Below are 16,938 nucleotides of genomic sequence, written 5' to 3'. Positions count from 1 at the left end.
GGAAAAAACCAAGGCAGAACATGCTGCTTTCAATCAATAAAAAGAGAGCCCAGTGGAAGGAAAACATTAGTCAAGAACACTGCAAGAGCATTGAAGGAGTTAGTTATCTAGGAATGAAAAAAACCTTAACACACTCTGCATCATCTGTTCTGCGAGGCTTTGTCTTTGTTTAGAATACTCAGCTAATTTCTGTGACTTTCCAGGAGATAAAATGCGAATATATGTACTTTCCTAAATTGAATCTGTCATGCCATTAACCTTTCAGACTATTTCAAATAATCACATAATGGGACAGTACTCACTTTTATGAATGGTAATGGTGGAGCTTTCAACCGAAGTTAACTTCTAGAGATTGTTACCACAAATATTATGCAATGCCTTGATGCTTTAGAGTTCCGTAGATTGCAAATAGAAGAACCCCACCACACTTGCTTTTGCAAACCTGTCCAGAAAATGCTGAATGCACACGTTGCTTTTTTGGCATCTTCTTTAGCATCTAGGTAAGATCATGTGTCTTTAGTTTAGAAAAGCTAAGAATATTGCCACTGTACATTATGTACATTTTGTATATTGTTCACATTTCAAGGAGTTTCTAGGGGTGACACACAGTTAAGTAATAAATGGACAAAATACAGAAAGACAGAATATTTTAAGTTTTAATGCAACAAATGAAGACAGTCTTAACACTGTAAAATACCACTGTATTTCTAATGCTGTAGAATTGTACATTAAAAACAATTATTGTCTATAGATGTAAAAATAGCAAGTTTTATGATACAATAAAACACAGTATAGAAACCATTTAAAATTAAGTAGAAACCTCTTAAACAATTGAGGCATTAATGTAAGTGTTTCTCCAAACGTATTAAATAAAACACAGTTAACATTGACTCTAAACATCCCCCAAGCTTCCCCACTCCCCACCCTAATTAAACCAATTAGAAAAAATAGTAGTCTCTCAGTTACTATGTTTTGCATTCTTTCAGAATAATTTTGATTCTCCATTTTCTTCAAGTATAGTAAAACAACTCTTCACAATACAGAACTACCCCTGAAGTAATTTATTTCCCAACCCTACATAATTTTGGAAGTAAGTATTTAAGATTAATTTTGAAGGCTAGAAGAGGCCCAAGGAAGTCTGCAGGAAGGCAATTAACTTTTGAATGCAAATTATTTACACAAACATTAGTGTACTATAATTACAGCATAAAACTTGCAACATAGCTGATGGCTGCTTTTAACAAAAGCTCGAAATGAAAGAATAGGAAGAAAAACAGATTACAAAATAAATAATCTAAAGTTCTTCATGGTAGAAACGTTCATCATGAAGCTGCCTACCATAATCCGTTGCTTCACTGTTAAGAAACAAATCCTGGTTCTTAAGAATTTCTGCTTCAGAAAGCTTTTTATCATCATTCAAATCCATTTCTTCAATAAGGTGAAGAGCCTTTAAAATAAATGGAACACCATGTGCACAGTTAATAGATATGAGAGTGTTGATAAATAATGCTTTTGGAATGGCTTTGTCAAAGTCCTGCCACAACACCATTATTTGTAATAAGCTAGACAAGATTTTACATTCAGAACAGAGCCCTTCTTTCTTCAGTTTGTTTCCCTTTGTCTCTTTTATTTGGTAGCAAAATCATAGTATCAAATCTCTACCCTACCAATCCTAAAGCAACAAATCAATATCAAACCCACTGCTTTGCTTTTGAGGGCGGAAGACAGTATTAAACCAGCAAAGATTAATCGTATTCCTGGAAGCACCGGTAGTCCTTGAAATCCATGGGGGAGTTCAGTACCTGTCTTTGGTGTACGATCTGCAGAAAATGCAAGCTTAGCATGTCAGGTAGAGACACTCTGTTTTCAGTCACAATAGCAAGTTCTTGATGTGTTGGACCTCAACTAGGATTTGAGCCAATACCGTCTCCAGGTGAGCATTCTCTTTCAGAATTGTGCACCCGTTATCCCTCAGTCACATATTTACCCCGTGTCTGACAAGAAAAGCATCGTTTACAGCTCTCGAGTTAAGCTGTAGGCACTCTTGTTTCAACTCTGGAGGTATCTACTGTGCTAAGCCATTTTTTATTTCCCGAACCCGTGGAGACTCACTTTCCCATCGTGCATGCATATTAAAAAAAAAAAAAAAAGTAGGGATAGAGATTTGCAGCTGGATATTCTGTATCTATTTATGACTTGCAAAAAATGCTCCATGGCTCTAATTCATGGTTAATGGATGAGGTAATCCATCTATGCATAGGACCTTCAACTCTGGGTAGCAATTAATGTTTTTGCTCGTTTCCTGAGAGCAAAAGCTTGTTTTTCTGGAAAAACTTCCAAATGACAATGTCAAATGAAACTGCATGTTAAAACAATCCTCAGATTTTTGCTTATTTATGTATGATAAAAGGAGGGAAGTTCAGCAGTAAAACAAACAAACAATTGCAGAGTATTATAGTTGTAGCTTATTCACGAGTATTGAACAGCTCAAAGCTCGCAAGCTAATACAGGAGCTCTGTTGCACCTATTATTTCTGAGAAACAGAGGAGTCCTAGTATTACATGGTTTTTTGTTTTTATTTGCTAAATATCTACAAATACAGTGATTTAGAGAATCCTTCCGTTCCCACTTTTTCTGATCGGTTTGTCTCAATATAACTGCTTAGTGACTTTTTTCAAAAATTAAGTATTATATTTAAGCTGACTGCATCACCAAAAAGGACTGAGGAAAAGAACAGGGACTAACATCAGCCAAGCAGATTTTAAAAGCGTTCTGCTTGGCAAAGGCTAAAAGATTATTAAGACAAATATCGTGGTAAATACATATCAATTGCTGGAAATTGAATGTATAGTAATTTGTCTATTTTTATATTATTTAGCTACCAAGTTTCTCAAGTCATTTTGCAATGCCAAAATGATACTGCAATATTCAGCTTTCCAACAGCAGTTTATGCCTTAGTCAATCTCTTTAGGATTGACGACTTTGCTAAACCCTTATATTAACTGAAGAAAAAAAAAAAAAAAAAAACAGATTAGAGAAACAAAAAAACCCAACTGATTTCTTGCAGAACTGAGCTATTACTACGACATGGTCCTGCTGTAAGCTAAAATTTGAACAACAGCGAAGAACTGGTAAAAAAAAAAAAACAAGCAAGCAAGCTAACACAGCTAAGATTAGACTCAACAGCCCACAGAATTCATGTGAGTTAGAACAGTACTGTTTCTGTGAAATAATAACCAACCACCCTCAAGGGTCAGATATTAAAAAAAGTCTGTGCAAAGGCTTATAGATCCACATTTACAAAAATACTGCTAGAGCAGCTTAGGTTCCTACAAGGTCAGGACAGCGACCACCCAAGGCTACGTGCTAGCCACATTGCTTTTTCTGTCAGCAACAGAGCTGAGAAAGGAAGAGGTGGGACCTCAGTACTGAGATGGTCCAACACAGCAGACGGGCCCTGCTGTTTACAAAGCGTCTCCTGTCTCCACCAGGAATGATGGAGGCATGGGAAGACCTGCTGCTCCTGCCATGCTGAACACCAAAATCCTCCAGTGCAAACGAGAGAGACTTGGGCAAATTAAGATAAAAAGTTACTAGCGGAAAGGCAGAAATCCTCTCTACTGCAGTCGGTGACTGTAAAGTCTGCTTACTAAAAGAGGTTGTTCTGGAACACTCAGTGCTTCTACTGCCTGCTACACAAAAATAAAGACAGCTAAAATGAGAATCTGCTTCAATCTACTATGGCGTTCTACCCTGATTAAACCATTTTAATTATCATCAAAGTTTGCATTACAACATCTTGAATGATAGAATACTTCCATTTTCTTGTACCTTATGAAAAGACAAGTTTTTAGTTCTACAAATTACGGTGATTTATCCAGTTAGAAGAATCCTGATCAATTTTTCATTTCAAAATTAAAAACAGCTTCTTTTAGTGATAATCTCATCAGATTTACCTACAATAACTGAAAAGTAACTGAATACTGTACCCTTAAGTCAAACCAGAGAAGCTATTTAAACATGCAGAAAAGCACTTTGTTAATTTACATTCATACAGTTAATAGAAACTTCAAATTTGCCTAATGCAGCTACAGGACCTGCATTCTTTGTCAAAGTGAAAAAAGGTTACAAATATATGCAAAGATCAACTAAGCATTCTTTTTCAACTACTAAGTCATGATAAATCTGAATACATCTATTGTTTTGTTGTGACACCTTCACAATTTTAATGCATTAATTAAAATCTAAACAGCAGTCAAAACACATACCTCCTCTTCTGCAATACCCTGATTATTAGGTACTATCCAAGACAACAGCTCCTGAGGGTTGAGTTTTCCATCATTATCCTTGTCGTAGTCATTCACAAACCGATCCTTCTCAACAAGTATCCATTCTGGATCCTCCCTTGCAGCTAGTAAGACACATTTGTCAAGTTTAAAGCCACTCTTTACCTGAAAGCAGATGTTCTCACCTTTTCTGCTAAGCAAATTCACTTAATCTCATACAACACAACATAAAAGTGATTTCACTAAACAAAGACAAGCCGTACAGACCAGTCTCAACAGATTAAATAAATGCATTTGTCTATGAAAAAAATACTTGTATAGAATAAAACAGAATTTAAAGCTAAGGTAGTATTAAGATTGTAAATTTACAGTTTAACTAAGTGGACATTAAAGTCAAGGTTTAGCATCAACCAAACTGTTTATTTTAGTATTGCGACAATTGCCCAAATTGATAGGTGAGAAAGCATACTTTATATTGAATGTGCTGCCAAGTAGATGGTTTCCTATTTAGTGGGACAGCTGACACTTAACTTTTTTAGTAGGAAAAAGTTAAGTGGATGACAGAAATCCTTGACTGAGTTAAGCTTATTCTCTCCCATTAATGTATAGTCACCGCGTTGCTGATACCACGTAGACAGTATCAGATGACAGCAATATGGGCAACACTACAGGCCTCAGACATTGGTCATCTCAGCACTGAACAAACAGAGGAAAGCAGGGAAAAGCTTTAAATCAACAAGTGTCCCCAAAAGTAGGTAGATAAATAGCGTTTTGCAGTGTTTGGGATTATGAAATTCTAAGGCCATACGAAGTTTTTAATAACATTCTACTGTCTGTTCCCGTTTCACACCAAGGGAGGTCCATCTCTGACGGGTAACAGAAAAGGCAGAGCTCTTGACTGGTGCAGGCTCAACAGACTCAGGCCAATACTGCAGGCTTTCAAATTAATTCACTGTGTAATTTATTTTTTTTTGTTGTTTTCTAAAATACCTGGAAGACGGCCAAAGCAATTTCCTTTACTGTTGTTATTCGCTTGTTTGTATACTTGTTTTATACTTACCCTATGCATTGGCATTGCATCCTGCAACCCAGCCAGCAATCTTAAACTTGTCTCTTAACTCTTCAAGAAATTCAGAAGCAATTTATCAAACTGATAAACATTGCGGACAAGCATGAACCTACATTAAGACTTCCAAAACCTAATGGAAGCCAGAAGTTGTTGGCATCACAAGAAGATAAATAACAGTTTAAAAATAATTAGGTTTCTATTATAAAAAAACCCAAAAAGAGTGAAGTCTCTCTCCTTCCTAACATCTAGTTTTGCAAGTAGATTATCCCTTAATGTCACAATTCACCATACGCTGTTGCCCAAAACCACAAGACAATTATGAAACCAGACCCACCATGTAGTTTATTAGTCATTTTAAAATGTGCTGCAGGAACACTGTCTGCGGAAGAGATGGCCATTTGGACAAAAGTTGAAGTAGTTTCTACAACTATAGCTGATTCTGAATTCTTGCTAAAAAGTTTTAATGACAAAGCTGTTATCTTCTCTATTACTGCAAGGACCCTACCAACAGTTTCAGTCCTTTACAACAAATTTGGATAGACTGGCTTGGAAAAGCTTTTTTCAAGTCAAAGCAGGAAAAAGATAAAGAACCCTGTAGTTGCATTAGAGATCTATTGTTTTTACTGGCTCTAGCAAACAAAGATGGTTATAAAAGGTGAAATTCCAGGAGGTTGATTGGAGTGAAGAAAAACTGACTATTCCCCTATTTCTCTATTTTCACGTGGCTTAAACATTTTCCCCAGCTAGGATGCTAGTCCACACTTAAGGATTAGCATGCCTTAGGACCAAGCACATTTTCCACATGCCCCAAGCCACTGGTCTTTTTAGAACTGGAGGAGTTACTTGCCTTGTTTTGTAGCAAGCAAAATACAGTGTATAAAATATTTATCTATTAACAGCATAGCTAGAGAAAACTATCCATAAACACCAGGGAAGTGTCCTTTTTCTTGTTGATGAAGGAATAAATCAAGTTTAGGGAAGGGCAGGAGTGGAGGAAAAAAAAAAAAAAAAAGAAAAAAAAAAAAAAAAAAACCCGAAAAAAACAACCAAAAAGCAAAAGCAGGTAGGCTTTTTATATCTAGTACAGTGAATGGACTCCTTATCCTTGCCCCCCTACCTCTCTTAAAACACACACAGCTTCAATCCTTCTAAAGCAAGGCCGACAGCCACTGCTTTAAGCTGATAAAGACCAGGAAAGTTTAATTTTACATTCCTGCTGGTTGGTTTCACAGATGTGTTCAGTTAGCAGAACTGTATCCTATTTCAGCTGCATATCTAGTGATAAGAAATATGCTTCAGTCTTTAGGAAACCAAGAAGTAACTTGCAAAGAAACAGTGGAATGGGATTTATACCAGCTACTGCCAACTGCATACAGAGCAGACTGAAATAATGAGCTGCTATGCCCAGTACCAAGAAACTGATTTATTCTAAAAGACAGTATAATGTTACTCAGAATCTGTAGGTGGAGGTGTAAAAAACTGAGAATAAAGATGCATACAATTCACCCCAATCCAAAAGCTTTTGTTCAGTTCCTTCTTCCATGCCCCTGCCCAATTTCCTTACTTGGGTCTCTTCTGTAATCACCAAGGAATTCTTCCAGGCTAACAAATCCATCACCATCTTTATCATGTTCTTCTAAAGCCTCCTGAATGACAAAGTCCTTTTGTATACATATAAAAAGCAAAATACCAATTTGTTAAAAATTGGCAACTTGTAATCAAGAGAAACAGCAATAAATCATTTTAGAGCAATAAGGTATTCTTTAAAGACTCCCTCATTTCAAATCTGCTTTTCTGCTTTATGCAGACTAGTGCAGTAATCGGTTCCTGTGCAACAAAACAGATCTATTCTTAAGAGTTTAGGATGTCGGGTTTTATCAAAACCAAATCTGAAAGGTGTACGTCAAGTTGAAATCCTCTGACATACTTCAAAACTACAAAAGCAGCTGAGAAACATGAATTTGTACAAAGCTATATCATCTCTGTTCACTTTTCTTTTTTCATGTGATGTAGTCACTAATTTGCATTTTTGAAACTTTATGAAATCGTTAGGAAAACTGGCTGGTAGTCTGGTCCTGCATTTCCCAGTGAAGCCAACATGTCTGTTTTTGTAGCTCTGTCTTTTCTAGTTTGTCCAAAATCAATGGTTATGTCACCACAAAGACAGTTTGCGTGGCATTCCGCCTGGCAGTTGGCTCTCCAGCATCAGATAGCCAGAACTGAAGGCCCTACTGCAAAAAAGCACCAATGTAATTTTAATCGGGGCCAACTGTCGGTACTGAGCTGGAATTACACCAACAGTCACAGCAGTGATGGAAGAGATGACCAAGGACAAAGTGCTCCTGGCTGAAATAATAATCCCCCAACGTCTGACCCCAGAACAGTCTATATTAAAGCTTCAGAAGGGCTTGAATGCTCTTTTTTGGCCAGAGAAGTGACTACTGTGTCCCTTTAAGCCAAGTGAGAGGAACTGGCACTTGATCTTTTCCTGTGCAAAGAAATCATTCCTGTAAGTCCCCTTAACTAGAACTGAACTCTGAACTATGCATGAAACTTCCTCAAGCTAAAATCTCACTAATGTATATCCAACTGAAGAGTTTAGAGATAGCTACGTCAGTCCAATCCCAACAGTTTGGGGTAGTTATGCGGTACTAGCTTTTGAAACAGATTTCAAAGGAAAGTACCGAACTACCGCTCCAGCTCCTGACCTCCAGCACTGGATCCACAATGCATTATCTGATTTTTAATTTGGTCTGTAAAAGCAACATAACTGCTCAAAAGCACACTTCCTGTAGTACCGAGGCTGAGCATATGCATTAAAAGATGTTGCATCTATATACACAGGCTGATAAAGATACTCTTCTAAATCTTACCGTCATATACTCCACTTCTTCGGGATGTTCAAAAGCAACAAATTCATCCACATTTAAATCAGGAACATCATCTCTATTAGCTTTTTCAAAACGCTTTTTCTCCTTTAAATGAAGCTTACAGAATAGATTTAGTTAGAGCACTTAATGAAAAGGAAGAACAACATTATAGTAGCTGGCTGTAAGCTCATTAGAATATTGACATTACCTACTCATATTATACTGATGTTATATTTTCACTAAAAAGAGCTCATCCAGAGCAATGAGAATAGCACTTTTAATTGAGGCAGTTTTATTCTAAGAATCACATAAAAACCTTTTTTTTTCAATTTAAGGAGACATTCAACACACACTCGTAGCCAAGGCTTCAAAAACACAAAAGGGACATAATGAAAAAAACCAAGAATTCTTGGTTTTATACATGCTTTCTCTTCTAAAAGTCACCAATTCTCAAACTAACTTAGTGAGGTACAATGATTATAATTAATGATAGCCATTGCAAATTCCCAAATTTATATTTTAAGGACATTTAACCTTCTGGGTCTGTACCTCATTTATATTGAGGACTGTTTGAAGTTCAAAGGAGGTCTTGAAATATCATGTATGTAAAATGTCTTTTCTGTAGCCATTTTAAGTGGCGAAGGATTAGACAAATTCCTTTAATACAAGACTACTGTCCATTACATCTGAACATATTTCAAAGGAAAGTCACTTCTCTAACCTGTTTTAAGTATAACTATTAGCATGCCTTTTAAAAATAAATAATATCCACAATAAGCACGTAAGTTTTTATTTCTGAATGTCTTGCACTTCCTGTTTCTGTATTCCAAATGTGCAAAAATTATCTTTTTCTTCTCATTTCATTTCATACAGTCTCTTTAAAAAAAATAAAGACCCACACCACTGATAACCAATCTCTACTCAAACTGCATGTGATGTGAACTATAAAAATTTTGGAATGCCATGATTAAGTGTGTTCTGCTATCAGTGTGACTGATCAGGATAAAGCAGCAACCAGCAAACCAGAGGTGACAATTATTTTTAAAATAGCGATTTGGAATTGTACTTCCTAGTTTATATCCTATTTATTGACACTTGTCTCAAAATTAGGCTAACCTGATTAATACAGAGCATAACATGTAACAAAGTATAAGATCTTAACTATTCTGAAAAATAATGATATATACTCTTAAAGAAAAGCTGACCTTAGCTGAGCATTTAAATAGGAAGGCACTTCAACAGGACTGACTACAGAAAGCACTAGACTGCAACATAAGCTTGAACTATTGAGGGAAAAAGTCTATTTTTCAGGGGCTTTCTGAGAAGTGATGAACAAGGCTGCCACCTTCTGGTTAATTCATATGTCTACTTGATGTCAATTCTAAATCAATACCATTGTCTAACTCTTCCATTTTGATTAGAGCAGGATCACTAATTTCCAAATGTAAGGAAAATGCTGAAGATGGCAGACGTGATGCTTGTACAGTGCTGCTCATATTGCTCTTTACAATTTATGCTGAAGAAGTCAGCAAGCAGGAAAACCTAGCAAGAGGTCAAAGTATAGTGTAAGTAAGTGAATAGCAGTTCCAGCTCAGCATATCTATCTAAGATGGCAGTATCTCAAACATGGGATCAATACTTTGACTGGTAGTTGCATTTAAAGGCTTGTTTTATTTAAAAGCTATGTAATTATTCAGTTAAATGACATCCAAAGCTTTACACGTGAAATATTTACATGTAGTTATAAATGCGTAATTTGAAAGGAAACCAGTTTTGCTATGTGGTGACTGTTGGTGAACCTTTCGTCCCTGCCTTTCTTGCCTCTTTCCACTCTTCAAGTATCTGCTTTCATGCATGAGATTAATCCATAACTTCTGGTGTTTATACATCCAGTTTTAGCTATTGGAGCTGCATTTTGATTGCTAAAAATGTCTGAATTGCTATTGCTTTCTCTGTGGGTCTCTAATGGACAGAAAATGTTAAAGCAGGCAATACTGATACCCCACACTGGGTACTTGAGAAGTAACTGCAAAAGTGGATAGAACAGTGCAATACAGAGGGTTAAAGAGTACGAGGGTTTCCTTCACCTCCAACACCAGTGGTACTGGCCCCCACTGAAGGCTACAGACCTAATCTGATAGATTGCCGTCTTGTTTTAAGATGATGGCTGGAGACTGTGCTCTGTGATAAGACTGTCAATAGACTCCTACTCCACTCAGCTAGCAAAATATACTCAGGAGACAGAATTTCATTTTGTCTTTGTTGGTAGCAGCTTTAATACTCCATTACTTTCCTTTAATTACTCCCCTATCTCAGATAGATGAAAGTGTTAAAACCTGTGCCAGCTGCTACGCTTTCTCTACCCATCTTGTTCCTTCACAATAAACAAATATCGCTGCCTTTTGCCAGCAGCTTACAGAAACTGATACTGAAACATTTTACCTGTCGAAATGATTCTTCTTCTTGATCCTCCAGGACAGTGTTCTCATCAAAATCAATTACACGATCATACATTTGCATATTATACTCCTTCCAAGACACCAACCCATCACCATCTTTGTCATAGTCGTTGAAGTGTTGCTTAGCTTCTTGCGTAACATAATGTTTAAAAGACTGCTGTATCCAGGAACTCAGCTCATCTGTGAAAATCATTTAAAAAATAATAAAAAAAATCAGAATCATCTGCACTGTAAAAACTATAAAGATACCACAAGTCTATTCAGTCTGGAATATACTCTGCAATGCAGATGTAAGCATATAGGCAAGAGGTTAGTTAACGCAAAACAATCTGTTTCCTCTACGTTATGGCTTTTTTCAAGTTAACTGGAGGAGAGAATAGATCACAGCTACAGCCTTGTGCTTTTCTTTTGCAGTACCATTTCTTCACCAATATCCTTAGGTTAGAGTTACACGGTTACTTTAATCTGCCCTATATTGGTGCTACCAGAAAAAGTGTGATCCATCCCTCTCCGATACTCAGGGGAAGTGGTAGGAGAAAACGATTACAGGTAGCGTTCATCCAGTTGCACAGTGAACTGGATCGCTAAAAACTTATCCCCTAAGAAGGAAGATTCTTATTTTCAGCTGAGAAAGTACCCTTATTTAGCTCACTGGGATCTGAACAACGGAAGCAGGAAGTCTGTCCCTTTTGGTGCCTGCTGACATTTATGTCACCTTGTAATGGTTATGTGGCCATGCCTTTTCAAATCTGAAGCTAACCAACCCTGTAGCACCCCCTTCACCTTTTTTTTTTTTTTTTCTTCAGAGCTTTATTAAAATGATGAACATGGTTTAGACAGACAACTCTAACTATAACCCCAAAAAAACACTGTTCCCAGAAGTTCTGGGTTTCTTTTGAAAAAATCACAAACTGAAATAAAACTAAATTCACTGCCACTGTCTTAATTACCCAAAATAAAATATTAGCAGATATTTTCACTTTACTTAGGGCTTAAATCAAGCCTTATACATTCTGAAAATGCTTTTAAGCTACTTGGTTTTATAGAAATGTGACTAAAAGAAATAAAGCTTAATATATGGAGGAATTCACACAAATACATTAAAGTTACTTAATGTGAAGATTGGAAGAACATATTCTCTCGGAATCATCCAGTTATTTTCAGGTGCCCGGAAGAAGAAGACAGCTTTCTCTGCATTGCAAAATTACATAGCTAAAACAACTCAACTGAAATCCTGCTCTGGAGAGTCATGATGACTAATAAAAAATACTACAGAAATTACTACTTTGGTGTAGAAAAATTTTACAGCATGTTTTAAATACTAAAGTATCTTATTCTATCCTTCTTGGCAGAAGTGTCAATAAAACTTTACTAGGATTATTTAAATATCTTTGAAAAGCAGCAAGAGATTTTTTAAAATGCATTTTGAATACTGAATTTGTATTAGCAAAGAAACCGACTTTATAACAGATCCTGTGAATTGATTGAACATGCGGAGGTGTGCATGCCGCATTTTATAACCGCTGAGGCTTGTGCACAAAACTGGCATTTCCTTACAAGAAACTGCAACATCTTTTCTTAAGGATGGGTAATTATATCATTTATAGCATGGTTTATTTCCCAGCATTTAAGGCATGAGGCACAGCCATCTGAACGCATAATGTCCAGTGCTGTTACTCAGAAATACTTAAAGCTCTGACTTTAGAGCAGCAGTATTAATATATCCCATCTTCTCTCACTGTTAGCCTCCAAACGGAGGCGCCACTACTAATAAGGAAAAAGTTCTCAAGGAGTGTTTTGCAATACATGGTTGAAATAACTGAGCTGAAAAAGCTTTGATACTCTAAGTTTCTTAGTGTAAAAACACATTCCACTGTGAGTTTTCCTTTGGGAAGTTAGGGGAAGGAAAGTTTCCATTTGACTGAGAACCAGGTGCAATATCTACCTTGAGGATGGTGTATGGGTAAAATTTCTACATTTTTCAAGAGACCTCTTCCCTTATAGCCTTTCGCATCGTGAACTGAAGTTGTTTATTACAGGGGTTAGCCATCCTGCCAAAGTTATACAGTATCTCACCTCTACACAGTCAGATGCAGGAACACTGAAATCAGTGTGCAGTTGATTAATATCAGCATATGAAATAAGCCATTCAAGAGCTGGTATCATTAAAACCATGTTTTGTCCTCTCATCTAGGAAGCTTCCTGCATGTTTAATATCATGTTAATGAAGTATCACAGTTCTGGCATCTTAACAAGGATTATACTTGCTCTGTGTGTGTGCATGAGAGAGGCTTGATTTTTTTTTTTTGTCAAAATCACAGCAAGACAACAAAAATATTTTTTCATATTGAGTTTTAAAAGTAAGTTAAGAAAGCATCCTGATGATGTACTGAGAGGGCGGGGCTGAGTTTACCATGGAGTTCACAAGTTTGATAACAACCTGTCCGGGAAGAGACATTTGATACTACATTGTGATGAAATGAGTACGTGATCCCTCAGTGCCACTAGGTATTGAAGCGCATATATGTAGTAGTATGGCTGCACTGTACTTTCTCTGCCTCTTAAACTTGCTCCGAGTTGCACAATCAGGATTTCAAACCCAGAAATCCACTTGATTCAAAGAAGCTTCGGACCTGCAAGGGGCAGGTACGAGCGCGGAGTGGTGGTTCTCTTACCCACACCAGCTCACGCCCGGGTGCTCCTGCTGGCCCTCACTTCTTTCATCACGTAAAACAGATCTTGGGGACCCTCTGTACAAAGCCTGTGGGTGTTTCTAACGCGCTGCGCAAGAGGGTCGCTAGGTTTTTCACGGAGATTCTCCGCAGCTAAGGCTCATCGGCTGTCCGACGGGGGAGAGCGTACCTCGTCCTTCTCCGAGGGCCCCGGGCCAGCCTCGGGACCCGGTCCCCGCCCGGTTAAACCCCGCCGCGCGTTACCACCGGGGCTCCGGGGCGCGCACCCGCCGCGGCCCCCGGGCCAGCGCGGGGCCGGGCCGCCGCCCGCCGTTACCCTTGGTGAGGAGGCCGTCCGCGTCCGAGTCGATTCTCTTCACGATGGCCTTCAGCCGCCGCTGCTGCTCTTCCGGGCTGAGCCGCGCGTAGTCCTCCGCCTCCTCCTGCGGCAGAGGGGGAACCGCGCGTCACCCGGGCGCCTCAGAGCCTCCCCGGCCCGGCGGCGGGCAGCGCCCCCCCACCCGCCATCCCGCCCCGCGGGAAGCGCCGCCGCCCACCTGCCCGCCGAGCAGCGCCTCCCGGTCGTAGTCGGCGCGGTGCTGCCCGTGCGCCGCGCCCAGCGCCGCCAGGGCCAGGGCCAGGGCCAGGCCCAGCGCCAGGCCCAGCGCCAGCACCAGCGGCCGCCGCCGCCGCATCTCGCCCGCCGAGGAGGGGAACCCGCCGGGAGGGGCGGGGAAGGGGCCCGGCGGAGGGCGGGCCGAGCGGCGGGGCCGGGGCACGGGCGGGTCGGGCCCGCGGCGGGGGGCAGCCGGCCCCACTCCCCCGTGTCGGAGGGGCGGCTCGTTACGGCCCGAAAGTTTATCGTCGCCCCTGCCCGTCCCGCTATGCGGTGTCAGCAGAAGACAGCAAACACTGTAGATAATTTTCCAACTTTTACGCATCAGTGAAGCCTGGCAGACCGAAGTGACTTGTTACCAGAACTTCAGACGAGCCTCCACAGACCCTGGCGTGAGGGATGTTTATCAGGAAACGAGCAGTGTGGAAGTTTTGTAGCGAAAAGGAACAAGCGCTTCTCTTGCTCGAGGACCCAACTCACAAACGACACTCCTAACACAGAGATAAAGGGAAGCAATGCATTATAAATGAGTTAAGAAGGTGGCTCAATACAAATTTTCATTACTGTTCAGATAATAGAAAAGAAAGCTGTGAAATAAATTTAGCCTCATTTACCACTCAGGCAAATTAAAAATACACCGAGTAAATGAGCAGGGGGCCTCTCCAGGAACACTTCCGAGCTGTCGCACAAAATCGGGATCGCTATGATCCTGAGCCCACTGAGGTAAAATTAATCATTCTTACTGCATTAAGTGAGATTTACCTAAGGCCACTGTTAGCTTTGTTATTTCTCCTTTCAATACTAGTGTATTTCTGGACCTCCCCTTTTAAACAGAAGTGAGATTAACCTACCAGGATTTCCAGAAACGCAATTGTTGCCAGGTTTAAGGTGAGCCCTCGATCAATGGAAGCTGTCTGCCGTGCTGTCCTGTCTCTTCTGAGGTGATAGCGATGTACTGCTCCCCAGTTAACCTCAAATTCTATTAACTTTGAAGAGCTACGACAGTTCATTTTGAAGATCTGAGAATCAAATATTGCAATAAGTCAGGAAATGTTATTGTAATTTCCTGCCCATATAAGAAATGTCTTTCTGTTAAAAATCTAATAGTGAGTTGCCTAATATCTATTATTGGTTTAAATGTCAAATTTCCCATCAGTATTTATATAAATCACATATACAAAATGTGAATTTAGTTATACTACTTGTGGCATGTGCAGACAAAGCAAATCCTATAAGCAGTCGAAACAGAAGTAAGATTTGATTGGTTTCTGAAATAGTACTGAAGATGCTTTGTCTTCTTTGTCTAATGCATCACTAACACTCCAAAAAAACCTCTTTGCTGCGTATCTCAATGGTTGACAAGTCTATCAGATTATACATTTCGCTGCCTAAACAACTGTAGTGGCCTCCAAATAACAAATTCAACACAGACATGTGAAGAGCAAGTTTATTAATGATATGTTTATTTGCCAAGATGAATGAAAATAGGATGAGGACATACAAATAACTGGAACAATAAAGGAAGCAAACTCAAAAAGTCATTATATCCTCTACATTAGGAAAACACCTCAAGCTCAGCAAGAGGGAAAGCATAGAAAATCATATTCTTCTCTTGGTAGTTAGCCTGCATCAAAATACAATCCAGACACTTCCTGGCACACAGTTAATCTGTCATGTAATAAAATTCAAGATGATTCTGGTATGTAGGGGCGGGGGGGAAAGAGGCTCTCATGTTCCCTTGATATTTTTAACCAAGTGCACAGCAAATGCATCACTATTGTAACTTGTAAGTAAAAACAGAGTATCAGTGAAGCTATTTTTAAATCCGAATACAAGTCATGCCATATAAAAAGGTTTTTATGTGCTGAACTTTCTGACTTTTCCAAAAAATCCCCCCTTCCCTCTAGCCTTATTGCATGCAGTCTTTCACAAATCTCTTTGGAGCTCTTCTTTCAGTCACAAAGGAATTAATGTTAGAAGGTCATGTTCAACACAGCTTCTTCTCTATGAGATCTGCAAATGCAAATCGGTTCCTGCTAAACTGTCAGCATGAGAGCAGTTGTCCAGCAACACAAACAGCAGTTTCTTAACAGTCATTTCTAGCAAGTGAAGTTATCTGTCTGGTGTTTACTGTCATTTTTTGACATTTCTACATTTTAGTTTTATAAATCACTGCCCAACTTGAATAAGTCTTGCTTTTATTTACTGTAATGCATGTCATTTATACCCTTTCAGAATAAATCGATGTACAGTAGTTTTGAGAGGCTTCCATTTTGATGTACTTTCCTAATTTTATCGCATGTAAACATTTTAAGCTGCATAGGAGACAGTTCATCTAAGATCTATATGCAAAGATTATCCTTCCTTCTTTCAATATAAATGTTGTTGGATTTTGGTATGTGGATTTATGTAAGGGAAAAAACTGAGCAACAGTTCACTTATAATCAGGTTCAGACACTCTACATTTGGATTTCAAAATGGCAGTCATTTGCTTTAGTAGTACCCAAATATGACTTTCTGAGTGTTCTAATTAATTGTTTCATAACACCTTGAACAAAGTATCCTAAAGTCTTTTAGACTCTGCAGACATTACAGCCCTGTTTTTTTACTTCTTTGCATTTAGTGCACTTATTAATAGCTGAGGAAATAGGTTATAAAATGACACTCTTCTGATGTGGTATCTGATTTGGCATCAAACCAGAACAGCAGGTTTTGCTGTGAGGCCCAATACCACAGTGCTCAGCTCAGCCGCAAACCAGAGGCTGTTGTGGAAACTCAGACAACTGCCTGATAACGGATAAACAAGCTTGTTATTGAACAATGACAGTAGAAAGGATTTGGATGGGACGTTAGAGGCCATCTGGCTCAGCTCTCTGCTCCGAACCAGAATCAAGTATACGTGTCATTTCTGAGAGATGTTTGTGCTGCTGGTCCTGGAGACTTCAACTGAAGCATCTGTAGTCTCC

The 16,938-nt window shown here is 39.0% G+C and overlaps 1 protein-coding gene across 2 annotated transcripts; it reads right to left on the bottom strand.

Annotated features, from left to right (window-relative positions):
* Nucleotides 1-638: 638 nt before the first annotated feature.
* On the bottom strand, nt 639-14,096 carry RCN2 (reticulocalbin 2). 2 transcript variants are annotated; one of them, XM_042804159.1, is made up of 7 exons: nt 13,914-14,096; nt 13,694-13,799; nt 10,668-10,864; nt 8,229-8,342; nt 6,920-7,016; nt 4,269-4,411; nt 639-1,447 (listed from the first exon to the last, which is right to left on the bottom strand). In XM_042804159.1, the coding sequence occupies exons 1-7, from the start codon at nt 14,049-14,051 to the stop codon at nt 1,295-1,297; spliced, it is 948 nt and encodes a 315-aa protein (XP_042660093.1). In that variant the 5' UTR covers nt 14,052-14,096; the 3' UTR covers nt 639-1,294. The 2 variants fall into 2 exon arrangements, with proteins under 2 accessions (XP_042660093.1, XP_042660094.1); XM_042804160.1 differs by having other exon boundaries at nt 8,229-8,330; nt 13,914-14,095.
* Nucleotides 14,097-16,938: the final 2,842 nt, after the last annotated feature.

The sequence above is a fragment of the Tyto alba genome, unplaced genomic scaffold (genome assembly GCF_018691265.1).
Source record: "Tyto alba isolate M040663 unplaced genomic scaffold, T.alba_DEE_v4.0 Super-Scaffold_41, whole genome shotgun sequence".
NCBI classification, from domain to species: Eukaryota; Metazoa; Chordata; class Aves; order Strigiformes; family Tytonidae; genus Tyto; species Tyto alba.
The sequence above is the reverse complement of the archived record's forward strand: the minus strand, read 5'-3'. Positions and strand labels throughout refer to the sequence as shown.

Coding starts and splice junctions, on each gene's coding strand:
- RCN2 (XM_042804159.1), bottom strand. CDS start 14,051: ATGCGGCGGCGGCGGCCGCTGGTGCTGGCGCTGGGCCTGGCGCTGGGC. Junction 10,865..13,693: donor GGACGGCCTCCTCACCAAGG/GTAACGGCGGGC, acceptor TGATTTTCACAG/ATGAGCTGAGTTCCTGGATA. Junction 1,448..4,268: donor AGGGTATTGCAGAAGAGGAG/GTATGTGTTTTG, acceptor TTTATTTTAAAG/GCTCTTCACCTTATTGAAGA.